Source organism: Archocentrus centrarchus, chromosome 7, assembly GCF_007364275.1.
Source record: "Archocentrus centrarchus isolate MPI-CPG fArcCen1 chromosome 7, fArcCen1, whole genome shotgun sequence".
Classification (NCBI taxonomy): Eukaryota; Metazoa; Chordata; class Actinopteri; order Cichliformes; family Cichlidae; genus Archocentrus; species Archocentrus centrarchus.
The window spans coordinates 23,365,043-23,384,091 of NC_044352.1; the positions used below are offsets into that span (position 1 = coordinate 23,365,043).

General features: G+C 38.9%; 2 protein-coding genes across 2 annotated transcripts; one reads left to right on the forward strand and one right to left on the reverse strand.

Moving 5' to 3' along the window:
• Positions 1-632: 632 nt before the first annotated feature.
• Positions 633-16,855, reverse strand: LOC115783589 (keratin-associated protein 5-1-like). The gene is made up of 12 exons (XM_030734485.1): positions 16,832-16,855; positions 16,576-16,648; positions 16,431-16,496; positions 7,788-7,910; positions 7,483-7,620; positions 6,593-6,709; positions 6,373-6,510; positions 5,452-5,526; positions 5,145-5,282; positions 3,796-3,933; positions 1,126-1,263; positions 633-1,036 (listed from the first exon to the last, which is right to left on the reverse strand). Exons 1-12 carry the CDS (start codon positions 16,853-16,855, stop codon positions 903-905), a joined length of 1,302 nt encoding a protein of 433 aa, XP_030590345.1. The 3' UTR covers positions 633-902.
• Positions 16,856-17,105: 250 nt separating this feature from the next.
• LOC115783594 (perlwapin-like) lies at positions 17,106-18,836 on the forward strand. Its single transcript, XM_030734492.1, has 5 exons — positions 17,106-17,130; positions 17,269-17,406; positions 18,126-18,263; positions 18,492-18,629; positions 18,733-18,836. Exons 1-5 carry the CDS (start codon positions 17,106-17,108, stop codon positions 18,747-18,749), a joined length of 456 nt encoding a protein of 151 aa, XP_030590352.1. The 3' UTR covers positions 18,750-18,836.
• Positions 18,837-19,049: the final 213 nt, after the last annotated feature.

A 19,049-nucleotide genomic window follows, 5' to 3' on the forward strand; every position in this document is an offset into this window, starting at 1 on the left:
TCTTTTTGCAGATAACTAGAAGTGAAAGTGCACAACTCTGAATTAAAGTGGAGCTGCAGCTTTATTACTTCCCATAGAGTGCCCACATTTTTGTGTAAACAAACTTGGCCCCACTTATGGCAGACTCTGTAAGAACAAACACAGACTTCTCTGTATTTGGCAGGTCAGAGATTCTTACCCCTGCATGTTTGCCAACGGTGTGGAACAAAAAAGGAAAAAGCAGCATTCCACATGCAGAATTCGATATTCCAATGTGATCAGATACAAGCTGCACGTTCTCTCTGAGAACATACAGTCGGAGAACTCGTCACTGATGAGTGCTTTGTTCAACTTTCTTTGGTTTCAGTGTAAATGTTCTTTTTATTTTAAACCAATAAAATACAGTTTGAGGCACAATTGTGCAACAATGAAAACCTTAAGCAACAGAAGATTTTGATCTGAATCACCTTTTTTTGTTCTGCCAATAAGCACTTACCATTCCTGCTACATTTCATCATTTGTTTTTGCAGGGAAACACCCCAAACCCCATTCAGACTTGTGAAATCCAAGACCTATTAAAAACACATTTATAGCAACGTTAAACGGGTTAGAAACTATTTTTATTGGTCAATATAAAAAAACAAGATGCATCATAGCCTAACCCTTTAATTAGAAATGGAACAGATACGTGGTGTTTTTCCACACTGAAGTAAGATAACACGTAAACAAGAAAAGATGCAAACAAACCACTTTTTCTCTGTAGGAAAGATTTGTCAGTTTTTTGTTTTTTTTTTTAAAAAGACATGATTATCATTGGAAATGAAAAGTCTTAATCATAATAAAAGAAAAAATACTGCATCGAATTTAAGAGCACAGGGAGATGTTTACTGATGTTTAAAGCAGAGTGACTGGTTACTTTGTAATCAGCAGGGCTCAGTGCAGGCATGGCCGCAGGTTGTCCTGCAGCATTTTTGCTCTCCTGGACACTGACCATCATGATAGCAGTACTCAGCACACATGGGGGTGGTGTCAGGCAGAGGACAGCGGCCAGGCTTCACTGATACACAAAAGTCAAAAATGTGATTAGTTACAAAATACCTTTAACAACTTCAGAAATATTTGTTGGGCTGTTTGCTCATCTCTCACCTACGTACGGCGCCATGCACTCATGTCCACATCCATTGGAGCAGCACTTCTCTTTATCGGGGCAGTCACCGTCATTAGAGCAAAACTCGGCACACCGTCCGTAGCCCAAGCGCCTGCGAGGACACACTCCCGACTTCACTGAAAGCAAAGAGGAAGCATTATAGACAAAGAGCTCTGACCAGGCAGCGTTGTAAACTCTTAACTGGAAGAAACTTAATTTTTAAGACTTGAAGCAGTAAAGCGGAAAAATGAGATGCGTTATGCTGCTGTGTGGTTGCCACATTGGTTGCTCAACAAAATCAAACAAGCATGCGCATTTCAGAAAGAATCCGTCAGCAGTCAGATTATAAACTGAACGCATTTTAGTCACAAGAAACTTGCCTGTTGATGTGCAACAAGCTCTCGCTGAAAGAACAGTGTCAAAGTGCGCTAATGCACAAAATGCTAAAAATGCGCAAACTGTCGGCCAGTGTTTGTCCATGTTCACCTCTTTCTAAAAACAAAACAAAACAAAACCTTCTGTGTGCACAAATACTGTAAACCAGTCCACAACCACAGGCTGAGCAGGCCAGTAAGAGGATGCTGGGTCCCTGTGCCTGCAGAGTTACAGTCTCTGATAAGATGTCAGATCAGACACTTTTTTTTAATTGCTCTTTTTTGCTGGAGTGTACTTTGTGTTTACATGTAAGTAATAAAACTAGACAGCTGAAAAATGTAATGACCAACAATTTATGCGATGTGACATTACTTATTTTAGAGCTATTCATTTTTATAGATAATAGGCTTCCAATCACCAATCACTCCCCCTGGGGACACTGTACCACTTCATACAACTCACTCCATAATTCCTCTTTCTCTTCTAACTGAGATCCAACTTCTGGGGAATACGCACTGACAACAATCAACATCACCCCTTCTATTTCCAGCTTCAGACTCTTGTCTGACACTCTCTTCACCTCCACAACACTGCTCACATACTCTTCCTTCAAGATAACCCCTACTTCATTTCTCTTGCTGTGTACAAAGTGGTAGAGCAGCTTGAATTCACCTACAATGCTCCTGCCCCTGCTTCCCGTCCATCTAGACTCCTGTGTATTTGAATTCCTACAGTAACCTCACAGGAAGGGTTACTAAGGGTTTATGCAGCTGCTTCTTTTCACCACAAGGTGGAGAACACGAGTCATATTCATATATATATATATATATATATATATATATATGATGCAATAACGTTTAGTTTCAAGATTGAAATAGTCTATTATTGGTCACTCATCCAAGAACTGTGTGAGGCCACACCTGCTGGAGATGGTGGTCCAGCTTCCTCCTTTCAGTGCAGTTTGAAAGCTTTTGTTGACACTACTGGAAAAAAAACATATAACATTCAGGGAAGAACTGGGCTGGTATGAATGTTTTAATGTTCCACATGACATCTTTGTTGTTCAATAGAAGGAGACAAATAATTTTGTTAAACATTAGTGTATTTAAAGTAATTTCTTGCTGCCTAAGGACAGAAAAATGTTGGGAAGTTGAAGACTTGTTCTTGTTTGATAAATAGGAGGAACCAAAGCTGTCCAATGAACTGTGGTGATAAGTCTGTCATGTTTCAGGATTTTTTTTTCCTTTGCTTTCCAGATGTTTGAATTCATGACTCCATTACATTTATTGTGGCCACACTGTCATTGAGGCATATTGTTACTGTGAGGAAACTGTTGTCTTAGCATCAGAAATAATTGCATTTGTTGAATAATTAAATTGATAATAAATCAAATTTAAATTCTTGGCCATGCTTTCTACTCTCTGAAACAGGTGTTTTCAGTCCTGTGTCCACAGGTGTATAAATCAGGCACCTAGCCATCCAGTCTGCCTTTACAAACACCGGTGAACGAACTCTGTGCAACAATGCTGAAAATCTTCAGAAACAGAATGCTTTGATCATCTGTCTGAATCTATTTTTGTTCTGCGAACATGCACCATTCCATTCCTGCTACATTTCATCATTTCTTTTTCCCAGGGAAACACACCCGAAACACCCACAGACTTGTAAAATCAAAGACCTGTTAAAAACATTTTGACACATTTATGGCAAATCGACAGGTTAGGGGATGTTTTTATTGGTCGATGTAAAGAAGACACAGCCTACTCTAACTCTACAATAAGCAAAGGAACAGATACACTACTAAAAGAGAAACACTGTTTCTTGACCACAGTGTTTTTCACACCAGAGTAAAAAAACATGTTTACAACATATAAGAAAACAACAATAAAATGCAAACTGACCAGATTTTCTGTGTAAGAAAGATTTGCCAGTTTGAAAAAAAAAGAAAGAAACATGATTGTCATCAGAAAAAAGAGCATCGAAAAAATACTGCATTGAAAATAAGAGCACAGCAAGACGTTTAATGATGTTTAATGCAGAGTGACTGGGTACTTTCTAATCAGCAGGGTCACTGCAGGCATGATCACAGGTTGTCCTGCAGCACTTTTGCTGTCCTGCAGCGCTGAGCATCATGATAGCAGCATTCAGCACACATGGGCTGCGGTCTCAGGCAGAGAACAGTGGCCACGCTACACAGATACACAAAAGTAAAAAGAAAATGTGAGTAGTTAGAAAATACCTTTAACAACTTCAGAAATATTTGGTGGGTGTATGTCACTTTGTTCATCTCTCACCTATCTGGGGCTCCATGCACTCACGTCCACATCCATTGGAGCAGCACTTGTCATTATCGGGGCAGTCGCTGTCATTAGAGCAAAACTCAGCACAGCGTTTAGAGGTCTGTCGACTACGAGGACAGTGTCCTGGCTTCACTGAAAGTAAAGAGAAATCAGTACAGATAAAGGAATTCATGCTGTTGTTTGCTGGCATGCATTGATCTTGCCAGTCTGTGTTGCAGTATTTTCTTGTGCAGCAGTTGCACTTGTCTCTATGCAAAATATCCTATGAAGTTATTAAACCCTGAACTGCAGCACATGAATCACAAACTCCTCTAAAATTATCTGACAAATGTGAAACATTTTATTGGCTTTTTAAGCTGTGATCAACCCTTCATTTCCATCTGCTGATGTAATCAGGAGTTACTTAATTTGAGAGGTCTTGAAAAAACTATTGAGAAGGCATTTTGATGTTACTGTTCTCATTGTCTAGGTTAGTATTACTCAGCCTCTGACTTTGTCTAGTCGTCTGACGGCGTCAGTTCCACAAAAGCATAAATGTTTGCCATACTTTGAGAACAATCTCACCTGGGATGTTAAAATTCACACCATAAATGCATCTACTTAAAATTTCAGATGAGTTTGAATTTCAGTGATGTTGACCTGAAGGCAGAGATCAGAGGTCAAGTTCCACAGCAACTTTAACGTTGGCCACAACTCCAGAAGGATGTGACCTAGATATTCAAATTCACACCATCAGTGCATACTGTTCAAGATAGACCCAGCAAACCTCACACACTTGTTCACTGACTTTATTATAACAGCAAATTATATCATGCAAAACGTATGCAGTTTGATACAGCAAAGCTGCAATAAGTCTTATAAGGCCTGATTCAGATTTGTGCATCAGGTCTTTGCGGGACCCACGTATGTAACCTGAAACCCCTCTGAACCCTACGTGGTGATCACAATCCTTGCAGGTTGTGTCGACCTGACGTGCAATTACATTTCTTGTAGGGTTCAGAAGGGAATTTGGGTTACATATATAAGCCCTGCAAAGACTCGACGCAGACAAATAATTAAAGACCTAAGTCTTCATTACGTAGTGCTCATACAACCACAAAGTCATGAAGGAGATTAACACCACTTTTCCAAACTTTAACCACTACTGACCACTTCTTACCCTCTCAAGCTTCAAGTAAATGTATATGAAACTGTCGTTTTTAAGTCTTTTTGGTTAATTTAATTAAATACATGTAGATACAGCCATTTGCACATTGCTCACTCTTTGTTCTTCTAGTGGTTCTTGTGGATGATGTGATACCACAGGTATCCTACAGATCATTGTCACTTTGTTTATCTGTCACCTAGGACCGGAGCTATGCACTCATGTCCACATTTGGTGGGGCAGCATTTCTCGTTCTTGGGGCAGTCACTGTCACAAGAGCAGAATTTAGTGCAGTGTCCAAAGTCCGGGCGCTTGCGAGGACACACTCCTGGCTTTTCTGAGATAGAAAGAGAAATCAGTTCAGAAACAGAGCTCTAACCAGAGCGTGTGGCAAACATGGCTTTCGATCAGAAGAAACTTTGTTTTTAGGCTACTTGTAATTTTATTAATTAGAAATTCAACATTGTGACACATAAAGTAAACAGAAGGAACATTTAAATCTTTACCATCCTTGTGATCTCTAGGAAAATTACTGCAGCCCTTAGGCGATGGAACGTGATTATGGCACCATGGGCAGTATTCTGGTGTTGGAAGAAGCACAGAGAAAGAGGCAGTAAAGGATATGGATCAGCTGTGGTAAATGAGATAACAGTTATGATGCTGTGTGGTTGACAAACAAATGTGCAAATGTCAGAAAGAATCAGCAAGCAGGCGGATTATGAGTCAAACACATTTGAATCAAAAGAAACTCGCATGTTAATTTTGTGACACTCTGTGCTGCAGTATTTTCTTGTGCAGCAGTGTCACTTGTCTCTATGCAAAATATCCTATGAAATTATTCAACCCTGAACATGCAGTAAATGAATCAAAATATCTGACAAATAGTCTCTTTTTAACCAGTGATCAACCCTGCACTGCCATCTGCTGGCACAATCAGGAGTTACTTAATTTGAGAGGTCTTGAAAAAACTGTTGTGAAGACATTTTAACATTACTGTTCCCATTGTCTATATTAGTGTTCTTCAGCATTTGAACTCTTTTATAACTCTTTATATAAAAGATAGCCCCAGCTGTCTTTTTCGCACATCCTCTTCTTTCTCTGTCCCCTCAGTGACATTTCTACCTCATGACTTAATAAACTGCTGATTACTTCATTATTCTTAACTTTCTGTTTTACTCTGACTCTGGTTCCCTGAAAGACACTGCTGCACCTCCATCTTCCTGCTGATTAAGATAATGACTAAGTTTCCTGGAGATCCAGATGATGAAAGTCTAGTTTTAAGTCAAATTCCACCTAAAAATTACGCTCTAATTCTTATATATGAAGAAACTAATTTTATATGAAAATCTTGTTTTTCTTTGTTTTAGTTCATTACATGTGATACAACACATATTCTGTAGATTATTTTCACTTTGCTCATCTCTCACCTATGACTGCAGGCATGCACTCATGTCCACATCCATTGGAGCAGCACTTCTCATGATCGGAACAGTCGCTGTCACAAGAGCAAGATTCAGCACAATTTCCAAAGTCCAAGCACCTGCGAGGACACACTCCTGGCTTTTCTGGAAGGAACAAGAAAGCTGTATAGACAAAGAGTTCTAACCAGAGAGTGTGGTAAATACGGCTTGGCATTGTAACACATACTGGAAACAGGAGGGACACAGACTTCTTCACCAAGGCAGACACAGCATATGTGGTCTCTGGGACAGTCCTTGCACCCCTTACGTGCTAGAGCAAGATTAAGGTGCCTCGGGCAATCGTCTGCTTTTGGAAGAATCACAGAGAAAAAAAGCAGTGAAACAGAAAAGGGTACGGATCAGCTGCGGTAAATGAGATAGGAGTTATAATGCTGTGTGGCTGCCAAACTGGCTACTTAATGAAACAAACATCTTCATTATCTTCATTATCCAGCATGACATTAACCATATGGTCAAAAGATAACACCACTTTATTCCAAAGTTGACTTTGCTTTCATACGGCTGTATCTTGTTGGTACCCAAGATTTATGAAATTAGATATAAGATATTTTCCTCTTTTTCTAATAGCTAATTGTTACTTTCTTCTTGTGTCCCTTGCTTCCTTGTCTTGTTTGTGTCCTTGTTTTGTTTTTTGCTGTTCCTGTGGTTCAGAAGGAACAGACTATGCTTTTATATAGGAGGCATCTTCTTACTATGACATTCATACAACAGAATTATCCTGTAAATTATGTGTAGTTACTTGAAACATCATTGCCAGTTTCTTTGTTCTGTCTGAAATTCAGGGTTGTATGAGTATCTGATGACCACTTACCAGAATTTTATTCAGCCCTTGTGACATTACTTTTATTAGGATAAAAAGCTTCATTAATTATTTTAATCAAATAATATAATAATAATAAAAATAATTTCAGGTTTTTTTCTCTTTCAGATTTGGTTAGCTCACCATTTATATAATAGTTCCAGACAGGCTTGCTGCAACTTGCTCACTTTTTTCCTTCTATTGTATCTGTTGTAGATGACATCTTAGAGCAGATATTTACTTTGTTCACATCTCACCTAGGACTGGAGCCATGCACATATGTCCACATCCGGTGGAGCAGCACTTCTCTTTGTTGGGGCAGTCACCGTCACAAAAGCACAAATCACCACAATGTTCAAAGTCCCAGTGCCTGTGTGGACAAAATCCTGGCTTTTCTGAAAGGAAAGAAATTATTGTAGACAAAGAGTTCAAACCAGAGTGTGTGTTAAATGTGGCTTTTGACTGGAGGAAACATTGTCTTGTCAATTGCTTTAGTGAGTCGATTTAACCAAAGATATACCACACACCCTTTTAAGAAGAAATTAAACATTGTGACACATACGGAAAAGAGGAGGGATACAGACTTCTCCACCATCAGAGAGACAGCATATGTGGTCTCTGGGACAGCCCCTGCACCCCTTACGTGCTACAGTAAGATCAAGGTTCCACGGACATGGTTCTGGATCTGGAAGAATCACAGTGAAACAGAAAAGGATACGGATCAGCTGTGGTGAATGAGATAAGAGTTATGATGATGTGTGATGCGTACTAAAAACAAACATGCACAAAATAATTAGTAAGCAGGCAGAATATAAGGTCAATTCATCTGAGTCAAAAGAAACTCACCTCTTATTAGTCCACCAGATAAAACGATGCCAAAGTGCACTAAAGCACAAAACGCTACAATCGGTGCATATGCAGTAGAGCAGTGTTTGGCCATGTTCACCTTTTGCTCCAAAGAATGTGCACAACCATAGACAGAGAAAGCCAGTTAAAGGATGCTGGATCCTTGTGCATGTTGAGTTATATTCTCTCTGATAAGGCGGCCTATTAGACACACTTTGTTTTTTTATGTTATGTTCTCAAATTATAATATATATCTTTTGTTTACATAGTGACGCATGACATCAACCACACAGTCATAAAGAAGATTAACACCACTTTATCCCAAGTTGACTTTGCTTTCATACTGCAGTGCCTTGTTGGTACCCAAGAAAGTTTAGAAATAAAACATTTTTTCTTTTCTCTAATAGCTTATTATTACTTTCTTGTTGTGTCCCTCACTCCCGTATGTTCTTAGTGTCCTTGTTTTGTTTAGTTTTTTGCTGTTCCTGCGGTTCAGACAGAACCAGACTGTCCTTTAAGATAATGAGTCGTCGTCTTAGGATGACATTCATGCAACAACAAAAAATGTTATCTTTATCATTGTTTTTTTTTTTTTTTTATTCAGGGTTATTCAGGGTTGTTTGGATATGTTTTGTCTCTGATTGCCTCCTACTAGATGACAAATTAATGCAATAATTTAATTTAATCTGTCTATCATTTTTGATCAAATCCACATACATGCATTTTCAATATTTTTTCTTTCAGGTTTTCTTGGCTCAGCAGTTGTTTACAGTTGCCGGCAGACTTACTGACACTTTTTTGGTCTGTCTGTTGTAGATGATACTTCTGTCCCTATGAGACTGAGAAACATCACAACATGATATCATATCCATGAACCATGATAGTAGGGATAGGGAGAAATTGATGACACCATTTGTACAATTAAATTTTGTTTCTGCATGAGTTCACACACAGCTTAGTGTGCATTAGATTTTAGATCAGTCTGGCTGAGCTCTCTCTGCTGTCAGACTGGACTGTCTGACTATCTGATTCACTCGTCTGATGGTGATAAAGTGGTGCCAGTACATATAACCTACTGTGCTGTGTCATGATGTCCCACCCAAACACAACTTGTTTGTATTATATTGGTGGGTCAAGTGTGTATGCATTTTTCTGTGGAGTAAAACGCAGTCCAAACTAATTGGAAGTGAGGAAATAAAAAACAAAACAACTCATGAGCACTTACTTTAAACAAACATGTTAACACTTACTTTAAATAAAATATCATGTAATTTAACAACTAAGTGAGAAGAAGGAAAAAATATATATATAACACCTTTCAAGATAAATATCACAAAGTGCTTCACAACAAAAATGCTAAAACCCTAAGAAGTTACCTTAAAGCAAGTTTAAAAAAGATGAGTTTTTAGCTGCTTTTTGAAAGAGAACACAGAGTCCACAGATCTCAAGCTCAGAGGGGAAGAGTTACAGAGTCTGGGGGCCACTGTTGCAATTGCTTTGTCTCCTTTAGTTTTCAGACTGGTATTTGGCACAGCCAGCAGGCCCTGATCACACAACCTCAGGGACCTGCTGGGGATGTATGGATGTAAAAGGCCTCAGATGTAGGCTGTTACTCGTCCATGCAGAGCTGGTAACGTCAAAAACAGAATCTTAAAGTGGACTCTGGGGAGCTAGAGTATGCTAATTACTAAATGATAGGTTACACTGAATTAGCAACAGTGTAACATGTGAATACTTTGAAGACTTAGTCACATCTGCAAAACAAAGCATGCTCCTGCATCACTTCACATTAAAATGTCACTGGAGGCTCTAGAAAGATCACTTTTAGTAGAATGATCTCCATGAAAGCCTGCAAATGATCAAGACTGTGGTATTTGTCTAAAACAGCTGTAAGCTGCTTGACTACAACCTTTTGTAAGGTAAAGAAACAGGTAAAACAAACAGAAATTCTCACAATTTGAACTGAAGTACAATGAAGATGAAGGTTCATTTGTTCATTTCCATTTGTTGGGAAATCAACATCATTATAAGGGGATAAAAATAAAAGCATCACAGCTAACCACGGGGTGAACAGGAGACAGAGGCACAAGAAAAGACAAGTTCAAAAGAATACACTGATGAGCAGAAATAAAAATATCTTCAGAAAAAATACAGTTGGTGTTTAAACCCAAAGTAAAAACAACATCCAGTCTAAGTACTAATATTATGGCAGCTTTGGATTAATTTTTCATTTTGTATTACTGTTTTATTTTTGGATGATGAGACCACTACAGTTGCTATTGTGCAGTCACATGCCTTTGTTCGTTTTAGACTGCTGTCTGAGCATTGAATAAGGTGCATTTCATATATTCTCTTTAAAATTTGATGCTATTATTTTAACTGGAAGAAAGATCTTAGTTGGATTTGTTTTAATACTAATTGTTTAATTTGACTGAATATACAGTAAAAGGTGACTGAGAACACCACTAAACACTTAAAAAAAAATAAAAAATACACAGCAAAACAAACAAACAAACAAAAAACCCTGCATTATGACAGCAGAGAAAGGTCCCAGCCTACATGTACTGTTCAGTGTAACTGGAGCCTTGACAGATATGTGAGAGTGCACCAATGCATGATTTTGAACTCTATGCTAATGACTAAATGATATGTACCTCTTATCTACTGATGTGTTTTTAATGCTGCACATCTTTAATTTGCGAAATGTCTTTAAACCATTATGTAACCCACAGTAATTCTGGAACCAAAAGACAAACAAGAACAAGAAATAGAATATAACTACTTTGTGTTGGTTTTGGGGGGGGGTAAAACAACCTCTTTACAGGATTGTAATCATGTGGTTTGGAAGTGCATGGAGATGAAATAAAGTTCAAATGGTGACTTAAATTTCCAGAGCTTTGACTTTCTTTTTACTGAAGATCAACACAGTGAAATTAAACAACGCACACAACCTAGCAACAACCAGTGATGGTATAGTTACCTTGAAAAACTAATTTGATTACTCCTTTTAAAAATAACTTGGTTCCTTTACTGATTACTTACTTTTAGAAGTAACTAAGTTAGATTACAAGTTACTTTATTTAGTTAGTGGTTATTTAGTTACATTTAACAGCTGATCGGTTGCCAAAAAGAGATTTCCAGTATTTGCCAAAAAACAGCTGTCTGTATTTAAACAAATGTAAATGATTTGTTGACCTATATTCTGTGAAACATATCTCTCATGAATGATGTCAGGTCATTTTGAGCAAGAAACAGCATTTGTATCACAAGGAAGAAGCTGCAATCAGTTTTTGGCAAAGTGACTTTTTATCAAGGTAAAAACTGTCATTGACATTAAAAATGTCTTTTTAAACAGAATTCACAGGTAAGAAGGCTGCAGAAGTTGCAAATATATATATATATATATATATATATATATATATATATATATATATATATATATATATATATATATATATATATATATATATACATACACAGGTGTTGGACAATGAAACTGAAACACCTGGTTTTAGACCACAATAATTTATTAGTATGGTGTAGGGCCTCCTTTTGCGACCAATACAGTGTCAATTCGTCTTGGGAATGACATATACAAGTCCTGCACAGTGGTCAGAGGGATTTTAAGCCATTCTTCTTGCAGGATAGTGGCCAGGTCACAACGTGATGCTGGTGGAGGAAAACGTTTCCTGACTCGCTCCTCCAAAACACCCCAAAGTGGCTCAATAATATTTAGATCTGGTGACATGTGCAGGCCATGGGAGATGTTCAACTTCACTTTCATGTTCATCAAACCAATCTTTCACCAGTCTTGCTGTGTGTATTGGTGCATTGTCATCCTGATACATGGCACCGCTTCAGGATACAATGTTTGAACCATTGGATGCACATCGTCCTCCAGAATGGTTCAGTAGTCCTTGGCAGTGACGTGTCCATCTAGCACAAGTATTGGGCCAAGGGAATGCCATGATATGGCAGCCCAAACCATTACTGATCCACCCCCATGCTTCACTCTGGGTGGTACGCTTCTTTGGGGCTTCTCCACACCGTAACTCTCCCGTATGTGGGGAAAACAGTAAAGGTGGACTCATCAGAGAACAATACATGTTTCACATTGTCCACAGCCCAAGATTTGCGCTCCTTGCACCATTGAAACCGACGTTTGGCATTGGCACGAGTGACCAAAGGTTTGGCTATAGCAGCCCGGCCGTGTATATTGACCCTGTGGAGCTCCCGACGGACAGTTTTGGTGGAAACAGGAGAGTTGAGGTGCACATTTAATTCTGCCGTGATTTGGGCAGCTGTGGTTTTATGTTTTTTGGATACAATCTGGGTTAGCACCCGAACATCCCTTTCAGACAGCTTCCTCTTGCGTCCACAGTTAATCCTGTTGAATGTGGTTCGTCCTTCTTGGTGGTATGCTGACATTACCCTGGATACCGTGGCTCTTGATACATCACAAAGACTTGCTGTCTTGTCACAGATGAGCCAGCAAGACGTGCATCAACAATTTGTCCTCTTTTGAACTCTGGTATGTCACCCATATTTTTGTGCATGTGGCACCCCACAAGTGTAGCCACATATGGGAAGTTGCAGGGGTATAAATATTATAAAAGAACTATTCATAGGATTGCTGTAATATTTTTATTTTATCTGAATTCATGTATGTGTTGATATTAACTTTGAAATATAAACAAAGGGCTCTGATATGAGAAGGAGAGGTGATCTGCTGGGTGGCAGTGGGGCGGAGCTATTGTCACGTTCCAATTGTCCGGAGGGGAGGGGGGGGGGGGGGGGGGGGTGACAACACTCGTCCTCCCACCTCTCAAAGCAGTTTGGAATGAAGCAAAGAAGTCCACTGTCCTCATTGCTCCTTGTCATCCACCTCATACAGGTTGGTAAACTGTGTTTATGTCCCATTTTCCTGACTCAGAAGAGCTTGGGTCACTTAATTAACCGCTGAGGTATAAGTTTGAGTGACATTTTATGTTTTAATGAATCACAGAAGAAGAAATGCTGTTAACCATTAGTGCGGCACACAAGTACCACAAATCTGGCTCAGAGAATGAAAACGAACGTTACACTTTATTAACGGTTAACGAGGATGTTTATAAATTTGTTTTGTGATATTTCCCCTGACACTCTGATATGTTTATGAGATGGTTGAAAAACAAGAATAAAAAAAAGCAGTTTGGAACGAAGCAAAGAAGTCCACTGTCCTCATTGCTCCTTGTCATCCACCTCATACAGATGTCACACACTTGTTACTGTGGTATTCACACGTGAGACCCGTAACATGTGCATTGCAATATTTTGAGCAAAACTGTGCTCTTACCCTGCTAATTGGACCTTCACACTCTGCTCTTACTGGTGCAATGTGCAATTAATGAAGATTGGCCACCAGGCTGGTCCAATTTAGCCATGAAACCTCCCACACTAAAATGACAGGTGTTTCAGTTTCATTGTCCAACCCCTGTATATATATATATATATATCATCACAGTTCTATAAAGATACTTTAAGTGGACAAAAATCAGTGGATTGATTATAATGTAGGTACAATAACACAGACTCCTAAAGATTCCTAAAGATTCTTTGAAAAACAGGTTATTTCTTCATTTTATATATAAACCCTTCATAAATCATGTTGATGGCACTCTATTACCAATATAAGCAAAGACATTATACATAAAAGCACAAAGAAACATCAGAATCCCTGTATGGCAGATGATCACTTTTTGGCACAACATCGGCATTTTGGCATTTTGTTGCAAAGGCTTTCTTGTATTCATCTTTAAAGGTGCTTTAAAAATTGATTTATTAATATATTATTTAAAATATTCTGTTCATGGTGACTTTTTTTTGTTAGAAATATTTCACTTCAGATTCATTTGAATCACCATTTACTCCCTAGAAAAAGGCTTAAAAACTTGACCCACAAATACACTGCTCAAAAAAATAAAGGGAACACTTAAACAACACAATATAACTACAAGTAAATCAAACTTCTATGAAATCAAACTGTCCACTTAGGAAGCAACACTGACTGAGAATCAATCTCACATGCTGTTGTGCAAATGGAATAGACAACAGGTGGAAATTATTGGCAATTAGCAAGACACACTCAGTAAAGGAGTGGTTCTGCAGGTGGGGACCACAGACCACCTCTCAGTACCTATGCTTTCTGGCTGATGTTTGGTCACTTTTGAATGTTGGTGGTGCTTTCACACTCGTGGTGCGGTTGGCCCTGGTTCCTCCTAATGCAGGACAATGGTAGACCTCATGTGGCTGGAGTGTGTCAGCAGTTCCTGAAAGATGAAGGCACTGAAGCTATGGACTGGCCCGTCCGTTCCCCAGACCTGAATCCGACTGAGCACATCTGGGACATCATGTCTCACTCCATCCACCAACGTCACGTTGCATCACAGACTGTCCAGGACTTGGCGGACGCTTTAGTCCAGGTCTGGGAGGAGATCTCTCAGGAGACCATCCACCACCTCATCAGGAGCATGCCCAGGTGCTGTAGGGAGGTCATACAGGCACGTGGAGGCCACACACAATACTGAGCCTCATTTTGACTTGTTTTAAGGACATTACATCAAAGTTGGATCAACCTGTAGTGTGTTTTTCCACTTTAATTTTGTGTGTGACTCCAAATCCAGGCATCCATTGGTTAATAAATTTGATTTCCATTGATGATTTTTGTGTGATTTTGTTGTCAGCACATTCAACTTTGTACAGAACAAAGTATTCAATGAGAATATTTCATTCATTCAGATCTAGGATGTGTTATTTGAGTGTTCCCTTTATTATAACACTGCTCAAAAAATAAACATATTGCAGTAAACCTGTCTGCAACTGTAAACAAATGCTGAGCCAACATGACTTGAAAAAAAAATACTGAAAACACATTCATGTGGATTTGATCAAAATTATTGCATTAGTTCATAGTAATAACAGTAATGCCACTTAGATTACTTGAGGCTGGACAAAATTCTGGTAGGAGATTATCAGAAACAAAAGATACTCAAACAACCCTGAATGATTTAAAAAAAAACAAACAACAACCTGATGATAAAAAATGATAAAGATAACACTGAATAATTTCACAGAATTGTTGTTGAATGCCATACTAAGAAGAATCCTCCTCATCTAAAAGCACAGTTGGGTTTCATCAGCCAAATTAACAGTAGAAAACAAGGAAGAACACAAGGAAGCAAGGGACACAACAGAAAAGTAACAATTTGCAGTTAGAGTAAAAGGAAAAAGATTTTATTTCTAAAAACTTTTATAAATCTTGGATCCCAAAGAGGCACATCAGTATCAAAACAAAGTCAACTTGGGATAAAGTGGTGTTAATCGTTGTGACCATGTGATTTATGTCATGCTGGATAATGAAGATAATGACTGTCTACTTGCGTCACTATGTAAACACAAGATACATATCATGATTTGAGAACATAACATGAAAAAACAAAGTGTGTCTGATATGACATCTTATCAGAGAGAATATAACTCTACATGCACAAGGATCCAGCATCCTTTAACTGGTCTGTTCAGTCTGTGGTTGTGCTCATTCTTTGAAGAAGAGGTGAACATGGACAGACACTGGTCTACTGTTTGTGCATTGATTGTATCATTTTGTGCATTAGTGCACTTCGGCACTGTTTTTTCTCTCCTACCTAGTGACACTGTAATAGGTGAGTCTCTGATGAACTGACCTCATGTTCTACCTGCTTACTGATATTTTCATGCACGTTTGTTTCATTAAGCTGCCAACTTGGCAACCACACAGCATCACAACTGTTACCTCATTTACCACAGCTGATCTGTATCCTTTTCTGTTTTAACACCTCTTTGTGATTCTTCCAGAGCCAGAGAATGTCCGTGGAACCTTGATCTTACTGTAGCACGTAAGGGGTGCAGGGGCTGTCCTAGAGACCACTTATGCTGTTTTCTCTGATGGTGGAGAAGTCTGTTCCCTCGTGTTATCCGTATGTGTCACAATGTTTAATTTCTTCTTAAAAGGGTGTGTGGTAAATCTTTGGTTAAATCGACTCACTGTGTAGCTGCCCCTGGGGTCAATGAATGGAGAGTCTCGACTCTCGACGGGTGCTTAATTCTTTATTTCTTTTGCGACAACTTTGTTGTGCACCGTAAAAACTTTAGATAAAAATAGAAAGTGAAAAAGGGAATTGATTACAATCTCGATACATTATTTAAAAAAAAAAAAAACCCACTCAAACAAAACCCTTAACAGTTCCCATAAAGCAAAAATATTACAAAATACACATCATCAATAACATTGAACCCAAAAGCGTAAACAAAAAACCCACACTTTGTCATAAAGTGAACGCACCTCGTTTCACTACCCAATGGGCGCTATTTAAAGCGAACGACGTCAACTGCGAGCACTGTGCGCCTCCTTAAAAGACAAACGGTGAGAATAAGAATCCTTCATGCCAATATAAAGAATAAAAATAAATCCGGGCAGGCAAACTTACCCAACAAGTCTAATAAATAAGCAGAAGCCGGTGGCAAACCCCACGCCACACCAGGGAAACAAATAAGGTAGAGCTACTAATTGAAGGCAGGTTAGGGATATAACATGGGTATATATATGTCTATGGGCTATAAGCCCTGACTTCTTCTTCCTCGTAGCCCTCACGTCACCCCAGCAGACACACTGCCCCCTGGCGGCCACTCCAACACAATTCGGTGTCAGCTACAAGTCTCTGATGAATTGACCTCATGTTCTACCTGCTTACTGATATTTTCATGCATGCTTGTTTCATTAAGCTGCCAACTTGGCAACCACACAGCATCATAACTGTTATCTCATTTACAACAGCTGATTTCTATCCTTTTCTACTTTAACACCTCTTTGTGATTCTTCCAGATCCAGCACCATGTCCATGGAACCTTGATCTTACTGTAGTATTTAAGGGGTGCAGGGACTGTCCTAGCGACCACTTATGCTGTCTCTCTGATGGTGCAGAAGTCTGTGTCCCTCCTGTTTCCCGTATGTGTCACAATGTTTAATTTCTTCTTAAAAGGGTGTGTGGTAAATCTTTGGTTAAATCGACTCAGTGAATAAAATAACAAGTAGTCTAAAAACAAAGTTTCTTCCAGTCAAATACCACATTTACTACACTCTCAGGTTTGAGCTCTTTGTAACAACTTCTCTTTTCTTTCAGCAAAGCCAGGAGTGTGTCCTGACAGGAGTGGTGTAATTGGACTTTGTGATAAATTTTGCTTTAATGACAATGACTGCCCCAATAATGAGAAGTGCTGCCCCAGTGGATGTGGAAATGAGTGCGTGGCTCCAGTCATAGGTGAGAGAAGGACAAAATAACAAGAATTTACAGGGTATCTGTTGTATCACATCATCTACAACAGCTAGAAGGAGAAAAACGAGAAAATTTTGTTTCTGACATTTGAAACAGTGGCTTTAATCTCCTTCATGTTTATGTGGTTGTTTGAGATGTTCATTTTTAAGACATAAGACTTTTTGCAATATTCTTGCATCAGACTGTATATGTTTCACTTGATATACAAGAAATATAAATATATGAGTGCAAGTTTTTTTTGAAGCTTTTTAAGTGAAAAGAGAGCTGGGGCTACTGAAGATGCTTAATGATACTAATGTATCATCTCTCAAATCAGGTAACTCTGCCAGCTGTTGTAGGGCATGAGGCAGGGTACACCCTGTATAGGTTGCCAGCTTGTTGCAGGGGTTGCACAGAGAGACAATCATTCACACCTATGGGCAAGTTAGAATCACCAATTAACCTAACCCCAGTAACTGCATGTGGGAGGAAGCCCACACAGACACAGAGAGAACATGCAAATGCCACACAGAGAGGCCTGGGCAGATTCGAACCCAGACCTTCTGTGAGGCAACAGTGCTAACCACCATGCCATCATCATCATTTTCATTTCTGCTTTCTGGTCTCAGCAGTCTCAAATCAAAGTTTATCCCAGTCAAATGTCAGATTTACCACACACTCTGGTTCAAGCTGTTTGTCTATAATGATTTATTTTTTCCTTTCAGAAAAGCCAGGAGTGTGTCCTTTCAGGCCCTGGGAATACATTCGGTGTGTTAAACTTTGCTCTAATGACAGTGACTGCCCCAATAACCAGAAGTGCTGCTCCACTGGATGTGGACAAGAGTGCATGGTACCGAACATCGGTGAGACATGAACACAGTGACAATGATCTATGGGATATCTGTTATTTCACATTATCTGTAACAGTTAGAAAAGAGTGAGGAAGTTGCAAAAGGATATGTCCACATACCAATAAAATCACATTACTTTGTGAGTTATTTGCTGCAGTTCAGGGTTTAAAAACTTCATGCACATTTTGCACACTCTCCATTTAGAGCTCTTAGTCTCTACTGCCCTCTCTTTCTTTTCAGTAAAACCAGGAGTGTGTCCTCACAAACCCTTTGACTCCAGACGGTGTTTTGCACATTGCTCTAATGATGGTGACTGCCCTGATAATGAGAAGTGCTGTTTCAGTGGATGTGGACGTACGTGTATTGAGCCCGACATAGGTGAGAGATTTTAAAAAATGATAAATGGCATCAAAGTATTTCTCAAGTGGTTAAAGGTATTTTGTAACTAACCACATTTTTTTTCTTTGATGTATCTGTGAAGACTGGTTATTGTCCTAGGACTGAAACCACCTCCGCGTGTGCTCAGCAGTGCTTTCATGATGGTCAATACTGCAGGACAACCTGTGATCATGCCTGCTGTTGACCCAACTGATTAGAAAATACTAATTACTCTGCATTAAACATTTCACTCTGCCCTTATCTTGAGAGCAATATTTTTTCTGTTTAATATGATTAAAACTCTGTTTCACATGAGAATCATGTTATTTTTAAAACTGATAAAATCTTTCTTAAAAAGATCAGTTGTTCTGTTTGTATTTTGTTCTTTTTTCTTATTTACAACATGCTATCTTACTCTAG